At 41.2% G+C, this 10,019-nt stretch overlaps 1 protein-coding gene across 3 annotated transcripts in view; it reads right to left on the minus strand.

Annotated features, from left to right (window-relative positions):
- Positions 1-6,798, minus strand: part of Rsu1 (Ras suppressor protein 1) — a 191,224-nt gene extending 184,426 nt beyond the window's left edge. Inside the window, exons 1-2 of one of the 3 annotated variants that reach the window (XM_026408133.2) lie at positions 6,598-6,796; positions 6,257-6,368 (exon numbers count right to left, since the gene is read on the minus strand). In XM_026408133.2, coding sequence (XP_026263918.1) covers positions 6,257-6,365 — 109 coding nt within the window. In that variant the 5' untranslated portion in view covers positions 6,366-6,368; positions 6,598-6,796. Of the gene's footprint in view, positions 1-6,256; positions 6,369-6,597 lie in introns of all 3 variants that reach the window. The other 2 variants (XM_026408134.2, XM_026408135.2) reach the window with 2 other exon arrangements.
- Positions 6,799-10,019: the final 3,221 nt, after the last annotated feature.

Below are 10,019 nucleotides of genomic sequence, written 5' to 3' on the forward strand. Positions count from 1 at the left end.
CAGCTTGGACGTGCCCATCATGAAAAGAAAATACATTCAATAAGTCTCTATTACATGACTTATGGTGTTTAATTAATGGTTGAAAAAATTGCTAATTATTTTTAATGCAAGTCCATCCTTCTCAACAGAGCTAAAGTTGCAACCTTTCACAACTTGAGTCCTGTGAAATGCTGGCTGACCCTTCACCCTTTCCTGGACAGTCAGGGCTCTGAACATGCCAGAGCGAGGCCGTACTTGTTTCTCCTGCTCCTGGCACACACATCCAACTTCCCGGGATTGTGACTCAGATGATGAATAAGGCAGTGGGTGCCCTGGGGTTGAGACACTGAGACAAGTTTGCAAAGACCATCCATCACCAAGATTTCCAAGACATAAAGAGAAATTGTTTTGTATGTTTTTTTTTTTTACATAATCACAGATAAAACAGTTTTAAAATAATAATAGCAAATATTGGACTAATATGTATCCAATGGTCTACTAGGTGGGTATTCTTAGTATGGAGTGCCCTCTCAATAAAGGTATTCTCATTTTATAGATTAAAAAAAAAAAAAAACTGGGGCCATGGAGAGGTTGGGTGACATGCTCAAGGCCACACAGCTAGAAACAAACAACAACAACAAAAAAAAACAACTTCTTACAAAAAAATATATCATAGCTAGGATAGAAAAAAAAAGTAGAAAATGTAATTATTAAGTTGCACAGTTTTTCTTGGTCTTTATTTCCCATCTTAATGAAACACTGTAATTTTTTACCCTGTACTGAAGTCAAAAACATTTGACAGATTTGACAATTCTATCATGTTCTTGATAGTTACAAACTAGTTTTCCTCTGGAAAGTTCAGGAGGAAAAAACCTAAATAGAAAGGACAGGATTTATGTTCCTTCTCCTTTGCAATGCTTTTTAACATAGCTGACTTAAATCTCTTAAGTCATTAAGAGATTTAAATTAAGATTCTTAATTAAGCATTAAGAATCTTCCTTTAAAAAACTTCCCAAGCAAATTGCCAGGTACAGCAGACACATAAGGGACATTTATGCCAGGTGTGATGGCACACCCTGTAATCCCAGAAGTTTGGAAGGTAGGGGCAGGAGGATCACAAGTTCTAAGCCAGCCTCAGCAATTTAGGGAAGCCCTAAGTAATTTAGCGAGATACTGTCCCAAAATAAAATATAAAACATAAAAAGGGCTAAGGATGTGGCTCAGTGGTTAAGTATGCCTGGGTTCTATTCCTGGTACCTGAGAGAGAGAGAGAGAGAGAGAGAGAGAGAGAGAGAGAGAGAGAGAAACAAGTTGGTTGTTTGGGTTAAAATTTAGAAAACTAGGAGAGCTTTCCAAAGTGGGTGATGCAAGAATGGAGACATGTGTATAGACAAGTTATTAATTCTTTCAACAAGCATTGATTGACAAGGACTAAGGAGGTTAGCAGAAAAAATGGAAAAGGGGTGTCCAGGTATGGCATGTGTCAAAGCAAAGGCTGGCATGCACACACAACTTACAGGAGGGATAAATGATTTTAATAAAGATTATGGCTAAAATCACATGCTCTTCCCAGATCTTTCATCTTTCGCTTGCCAAGGAAAGTCTGCACTGACAACATTCCTCCCTAACACTGAGGGCCACTTCCAGGTTGAAAGGGGTTTTGAAACAGCACCTCCAGTTCACTCCTGATTATATGTGTCAATTATTTTGCCTGCTTCTTTACAAAGACCAATCCCTCAACTGCAGGCTATTTTTTTTCTTTTTCAAGGTTTATCTGAAAGACAGTTTAATCTAACCTGACAAAAAAAAAAAAAAAAAAAAGAAAAGAAACTGATAAAAGCCTGGCCACTGAGAGGGCAATAACCCTGAAGATATTAAAAAGCCATAAAATATTTAAATAAAAGAATTGAAAAAAAAAAAAGTTCCCCTGTCTACTGCTGGGACTCTGCCTCTACGGAAGCTGATTACAGGAGCCCTTGAAAGCAACTTTATCAGCCAGGTGAAGGGGGTAGCCACAGTGAAATCTCTTTAATAAAAAGAACAAAATGGATAGCATTATGTTTGGAAATTTTAATCCATTATGTGTCATAGTCCTATATACAGGACGTCTATAAAAATTGCTCAATTTGTTTTTTTAATATTTATTTTTTAGTTGAATAGGACACAACCTTTATTTTATTTCTTTATTTTTATGTGATGCTGAAGATCAAACCCAGGGCCTCACTCATGCGGGACAAGCGCTCTACCGCTGAGCCATAAGCCCAGCCCCTCAAATTGTTTTTATACGCATCCAATATATAGGACACAGTGGGTTAAGGACAGTGTGTATGTGAAAATTACATGCCAATTAAAAAAAAAATGATGGAAAATAGAATTAGAAAAGTTGCAAAAACAAAATAGCTATCTAAAGCAATTAGAACCCAAGGTAAAAGTGCCCAACAATCCATGTTCTAATAAGCAACATCAAAACCACCAGCATATAATGCAATTCTTTACCCAGTCTCATTAACCAAGTTTAATTCCTGATTCAGGCAATTGACTATGTGAGGCCTGGTTATATCTGGGGTTTATGGGCTTTAAGTGGATCCTCATATTAATAGGTAACATTTAATGTGCATTGCCACATTTAACACTAAATCAGTCCTACAAAGTGACTACTTATATCCCCACCTGACAATGAGGAACTTGAAGCTCAAAAGGATTGAGTAGCTTCTCTAAGGTTACAGAGTAGTAGGTACAGAATTTGAACCCAGTCTACCCAACCCCACAACCACTCAGGGTAGGACCTGAGCACCCCTAGAAATAGGCTGGGAAGGTAGAAAACAGTAGAATGGTCTGATGCCTGTCTCTAGCCCAAGCTGTTTTCCCCATCAAAAAACTTTTGGTACTTAAACTCCTCAAAAAAATCTGTCTGCAAGGAAGTACAGCACTATATTTACAAGACTCAACTCTCAAAAGGAGAAAGCCAGGCATTTCATATGCTTCAAAGAAATACAAAACCTTCATTCTTATCTTCAAAACCGAATTTTTTTCTTATCTTTTGAGAAATTAAGCAAAGTCAAGGCAGTAAAAGAAAGGCTAGAAATGCAAGAAACAGACAATTTTACATTATCAGTACCTCCAAGTTAATTGTTCCCTGTGTTTAATCAGGGTACTAATATGTAAAACTTCACAGCTGCAGTTATAATTGAACAAATAAAGGGATATGGAAATTCTTATATTATACTTTATACAAGTGTCATGGTCTGGATGTGAGGTATCCTCCAAAAAAGCTCCTGTGAATGCCAGAATATTCAGAGGTGAAATGATTGGATGATGAGTCCATCCTCGACTACATGAACTGTAGACAATTAAGACAACTGTAGACAATTAAGGAATGACTGGAGGAAGTGGGTCACTGGGGGTGTACCCTGAAAGGGTACATCTTCCTTAGGGACCCTTCTCCCTTTCTCTGCTTCCTAGCTGCCATGGAGGGAGCAAAATCCCTTCACCATGTCCTTCTGCCATAACTTGCTACCTTACCTTGAGCCCAGAGCTAGGGACTTGGCCACCCATAGACTAGACCTCTGGACCCATGAGGCAAATAATCTTTCCCTTCTCCAAGTTGTTCTTGTCAGGTCTTTTGGTCACAGCAACACAAAACTGATTAACATCGTAAGTATATAATAAGTATTGTCTGCACAGCTGATAAATGAGCCTCAGAAGGAATGGGCTTATGCAGAGCATTCTGGAACTCTGTAGGCTCTGAGGAGTCCAGAAGTCAGGGAATGAACAGCAGGTAGCCACTTCCTTGGGCCAATGCTACAGAAACCAGAGGATGTGGGATCTCCAAATTCACTCCTACTGAAGTTCCCAGGTAGTACCAGTGCTCTTCCTGAGTGACTTCTTGGGGAAAGCTGAAAAACCTCCTTGTTTTTCACCACCCAGTATTACACCGGAAACATCTTTTTTAGGAAGCAAGTGTCTATCTTTTCTTCTGAATAAAAGCCAAGACTTCAAAGAGATAATGGAGCTGAACTGAAATAGCTCAGCCTCACTTCCCACTTGTAAATATTACATGAAGTCTCCTCTTCAAAAGCTGGGGAGCACAAAGCTGCTCTGCTGAAAGCTAACTCTATTCAACCCTACGAGAAAAAAGGGGCACCATAGGGCAGAAAGCTGGGGGCCAGGATATAGCTGTGCTGAGCCACTTGTTTTCCGATCACCACCTTCTTTCTTTACAGCAACAGTGTCTCCAATGATGATCACCACCACAGCAGAGCTGGGCAGGGGCAGCATGGGGCATTATCCAGATCCTCAACTGTCAATTCAATACCAGAGGCACCTGCTCTGCAGCTGATACCAAGAATCCATCCCTACTGCAGAAAACCAACACATGGCAAGAAGGAAGGGATGCTAACTAGGCAAGACCAAAATCAATGGCATGTATTTTCATAAAGGTCATCAAATTCAAGTCATCCACTTTCTATCCCCTTTCCTTTTGCCAAGATGTATCAATAGCATCAACCATAATCTGTGTCCCAAGCACAAATCATTCATGCACAGGAATCCTGACTCTGCTTTCTCCATGCCTAGCAAGCTATCCAACATCTTTGAGGGTCTCTTGGGTATATCCTCTTTTTGTTTCTTATAACATCCTGGAATGGATCTCCTAAATTCACTGGCCTAATCCATCATTCTTTCTTTGACTTATAAAGCACTTTCAAACACCTATTGTGTTCCAGGCACCATTATAAAGAACACAAACATGAACATTGCAAATCTTTAGTCCTCCCAGTCTCCCAGAGGGGAAGAAAGACTTTTAGAGTTCAAAAGAAGAAATTATAATCCCATGTAATAATTCATGAAGCAAGGCATGTCCAAATTCAGAGGACATAGTGACTAGAAGAACTACGTAGACAGAGAAGGCTTTGCATAGGCTATGATAACTGAGCTGACTCTTGACAGGATAAAAGGATTTCAGGTAAGGAAGAGTGTAAGGAGGGAAAACACATTCAAAGGAACAAAGATCTGATGGGGTATATTCTGGAGGAGCACTGTGCTCAGTTCAGTATGGCTGGGATGCCAAATGCATGGATGGGATAAGACTGTGGTCCAATTCAGAAAGGCCAAGGCCTTTCGAGTATGTCACACCAAGGAATTTGGAGCACTACTGTCACTAATGGAGAACCAACAGCATTTCAAGGAGAAGGTTGAAACTGTAGTCACATTCAGCTTGAAGAAGTGTTTTCTTTCACTTATAAAGTCTTGTTCAAATATTTGACTTAGTTGCTAATACTTAAAAATTAAGAAATTTCATATTTAAAATTTCATATTTTAAAAATGAATTCTTGTCTTCTTAAAAAAAAAATCTGCCAACACTGAACTAACAACCTCACACAGTGACAACTGTTGGGATCTGAGTAGGAGGTGCAGTAGCTGCCCCTTTCAGATGGATACAAATTATGGAGTTCAGGATCACCCTCACTGTTAGGCATTTGCATTTACAATTCCTGATTTTACGGAAAATAACACTGAAAGCAATACAGTGATTAAAGTGGGCACTGAAACCAGAGGCAAGATGGTAAGTTAGGAAGACATCACTAGAGCAAACGAGGAATAAAAAAAAAAGCATGAACCAAATTAGGAGAATAAAGACCCAGAAATAGGTAATGACTCAAGAAATGTTTAAAATATTCCAGGCACTATGTTCATATATGATTACACAACCAGTGTAACTCTACAACATGTACAACCACAAGAATGGGAAGTTATACTTCATGTATGTATAATATGTCAAAATACATCCTACTGTCAGATGTAACCTAAAAAGAACAAATAACAAAATGGATAAAGTAAAATACAGACACACACACACATATTCCAGGCACAAGAATTCTTATTAATCATGTAACTTATGTTTGCCATTTGTTCACAAAGTCTATATTAGGAGAATGGAAGAGTGATTTTAAAATGATTTCCAATTCAAAAGCTCAACTAGCTGTTATATAAACTGTGTGGCAAATCCACCCATATGCCATATATTCACACAAACCACAGATAAGACACTGCAGGAACTGTCTTATGTGATTCTGATCCTATATTCTCATGTTCATTTTCTAGATGGAACAGAACAACTGATTGCAAACTTTCTGAGTGAAGTTCCCTTGGACAAGTGCTGTTTACAGAGCGTGGAGATCTACACCTTTATAATCTCTCCTGCCAAGAGCAGCAGTTACCTGGCAAACTTAGAACCCCTTCCAACTCATCCAGGGGAAGGGCTTGCCCAAGAACTTACACAAGCCGTTGATATCCAACATGTTAGAGATGCCCCGGTCACTCATGTCCACTTCCGGCTGGTTCTTCTCCCGGCTCTCCTCCACCAACTTTTTCAGAGACTTGGACATGTTCTATACCGAACGAAAACAAAGCACGTGGGCGATGGTAGGAAGGCAAGGAGGTGGAAGCAAAGAACCCTGCAGCTGCCACCCTCCAGTTTGACCTGGGCTTGAGACTGAGCATCAGAGGTCCGGGTGCGGGGAGGAGGATGGGACAGGGCGGGGCAGAGGATTAAGGGGGTTCAGCACCATTCCGGCCAGGCAGAGAAGCAACCCCTGGTGCAGTGCCACACACACTCACCGCAGAGGGCAGCACCTAACAGAGGGGACGTGGGATGACCGCAGGACGCACTTGGGTGGCAAGAGATGCACTCTTGATCAGTGCAAAACCGGCACCCGAACAGGAACACGCCCTGTCCCGGAGCTCGGCGCAGGCGCGCAAGGGATCACTCTCAGCTCCACGCCCCTCCAGCACTGGGCACTTCCCAAATTAGGAGAACACTTTACTAGATGTGGCTCCAGGGCGAGGACCCGCCCATAAAAGAATGTGGACCCCGAGGCCGAGGCCGGCCTATCACATCCGTTAAGTAGTTCGGAGACTCCTCCCCACGCCGAGGCTAGCCGGTCCCTTCCAGGTTTGGAATTCCGATTGGATCCGAGTCTACGCATGCGCACTGGCATCAGCGCATGCTCAGTTGGTTGGTCGAAGGGCGGAGTACTGTGGGCGGAAGTGGGGAAGTTTCGGGCATCAGTGTCATAGGAGTTTCTGACTGTGACTCTGGGGATTTCAAAATTGATTATTCTCAGTGTCCTACTTCTCTAGTTGCAGTTCCACTTGGAACTATCCCGACTCCCTTCTCCGCAATAGTGCTCTTAACGACCCTCGCTGAAGCATGCAATCTTTGCACTGAGTCAAGAACTAGTCGTGTTGCGTGAATCCCCAGCTCGCGGTCATCTTTTTTGATATCTGTAGATTTCTACTGTTTACTTTTTGCCCCTGACCTTTTGGTCTAGAAAAACGGGAATCGCTTTTCGGTTTAAGAACTACAAGTAAAATTGAACCATTTGTGAAATGTGAATTATGGCTCCCAGCAGTCTGCCACTTCTCTTCAAAAGGCAAATCTTTGGGGGCTGTCAAAACAAAATACCACAGAGAAAATTAATTTTCTCACAGTTCTAGGAGCTAGAAATCTAGCAGATTTGATTTCTCCTGAGGTCTCTCTCCTTGGCCTGCAGATACCTGCTTCTCTATGTATCCCCAATTGGCCTTTTCCCTGTGCAGTGCATCCCAGTGTGACTTCCTCTTCTTACCAGGACACAAGATCTATTGGATTAGGACCCTGCCTTCATTTCTCTGCTAGCAATCTGACTTAACTTTCATAAATACTCTTTCTTAAATATCTCCAAGGATAATAGCTTTTAAACCTCCCTTCTGTTTACTAATTTGTGTTTATTCAAGGGTTCCTGCTTAATGTTCATTTAGTTCTTTCTACTTCATGCTGCTGAGAGATTTGCTCTTGTAGTTGATCTTGGCTCTTTCTGTGGAGATCTGAGCTGATTTGGGGAATAATTGGAGTGGTTTCTTTCCTCTCTTATTTATGTGTATTTGTTTCCCTGTTAGGTCAGCATTAGTTTTCCCTGAGCTGTTTGTTAAATTTCTTTGAAGCGGGAACCCAAGTTTTCTGCCAACAGGTCATCACTGGGCTGCCCTCACCTGTGGAGCGAGATGGTGCTTGTGAGTGCCAACTGATACAGTTCCTTTACATCTCACGTCTCACACTGCACCTGCCATCCCCTCATCAGATAACACCTGGAACAGCAATTCCCAACTTTGCTGCATTTCTCTCTGAAACTTATTTTGGGCTACAATTTCTGTTTTATTTGCCAGTATGCTTCCATTTATTTTTGGAATTTTCTAGAAATTTGTTTTCACTTCTGTTTGAGATGGGAAGCATCAAACTGTTTTTGCTATTCTCATGCATTCAATGCTGAGAACATCTGACACCACATGTGTGTTGGGTGTTCCCACAAACCAAGCAATTCTCCAGCAAACACCAGCTGTGTGTTCTACAATTCACCACAATTTTAACACTACCTCTACCAAAGTCAGACTCCATGGGTGAAGGACTGTCTAAGACTGCCCTCATTTCAGATGCCACCAAGTAGTAAACGGGTTGTCACCTAGCAAATGATATAAATAGGGTTCACATGATCCCTTCCTCAATTTCATTTAATTTGATAGGACAACTCACAGAATTCAGGGAAATGCTGTGTTTACTGGTTTACTATATTTATAAAGGATCTTATCAAGGATGCAGAGGAACAGCCAGATGAAGAGATACATAGGGCAAAGTCTGGAAGGGTCCTGAGTGCAGCCTTGAGTTGGAGTGCACCACCTTCCCAGCATGTTCACCAACAAGGAAACTCTCTGAATGCAGTATTTCAGAGAGTTTTATGGAAGCTTCATTACTTTTGCATGATTGATTATAACTCAATGTCCACCCTCTCTCCTCTTCCTGGAGAACAGAGGGTGGGACTGAATGTTCAAAGCTTCCAACCATGACTTGGTCTTTCTGTTGTCCATTCTTCTTCATTCAGGAATCCATAAAGAGTCACCTCATTAGAATAGGAGATACTTCCATCACCCAGAAAACTCTGCAAGTTTAGGCACTCTATATCAGGAACTGGAATCAAGGACCAAATATTAGAATGTGTACCTGTCACCCCATCACTCAGAGTTTTAAGAAGCTCTCTGCTAGAAAACTGAGACAGAATCAAAATATGTACATCTTATTGTACTATGATATCACAATTCTTGGCACCCTCTTCTCATTCTTTTCACTTTTACTGATATGAGGCTTAATGAACTGTGTTCCTATGTTCCAAATTTGTATGATATGGAAACAGGGTCTGGGTGGCAACCTGTACAGATGCACAGAACTCCACATTAAGATGGCCTTCCATTTGACTTAATGCTGTGCTGTCGCCATCTTGCAATGTTCAAAAATTTCTGGTCAAGGGGTCTTGGAAAATATGTATCTGGTCCTGTACAATAACGTGTGTGCTTTTCAGAGTTTAAATGTTCTCCACAGCACCACTGTCATGGACTCTATGATTACATGCAGTTTATTCTCCAGTATTTCCCACTAGGAGGAATGTACCATCTCCAGCCCCTGGATCTACACAGTAAACCAATCAGAAATAGAGTATGGATGATTCTTGATCCGAAATAAGGGGGACACTAGACCTATCACAACTGTCATATGATTATAAATTCATATATAAATCATTAATTTTTAAAATGCCTTTTTTAGTCTTTATCCCTGTGGTTGAGATCTTGGAAGTTCCCCAGACGTGTTCAACGTTTGGTAGCCACGATGGAGCTAGTGGGAGAGCGGGGAATGTTTAAGAGACTGGGCCTAGTAGGGGGCTGTAGGTCATTGAAGGTGTGTACTTAAAAGGGACAGTGGGACCTTGGTCCCTTCTCTTCTTCTCTTTGGCTTCCTAGCCATGAGATTGAGTGGTTTTGCTCTGCTGTTAACTCTCATCATGGGGTGCTATCTCACCACAGCCCAAAAGCAATGGGGCCAACAAAAATGTGAGCCAGAATAGGTCTTTCTTCTTTATAAGTTGATTATCTTGCTATTTCATTATAGTGATGGAGAGCTAACATAACTGTATTTTTCACAAGCCACTAAGTGGCATATAAATATAAAATCACAA

Source organism: Urocitellus parryii, chromosome 9 (assembly GCF_045843805.1).
Source record: "Urocitellus parryii isolate mUroPar1 chromosome 9, mUroPar1.hap1, whole genome shotgun sequence".
In the NCBI taxonomy this organism is placed as follows: domain Eukaryota; kingdom Metazoa; phylum Chordata; class Mammalia; order Rodentia; family Sciuridae; genus Urocitellus; species Urocitellus parryii.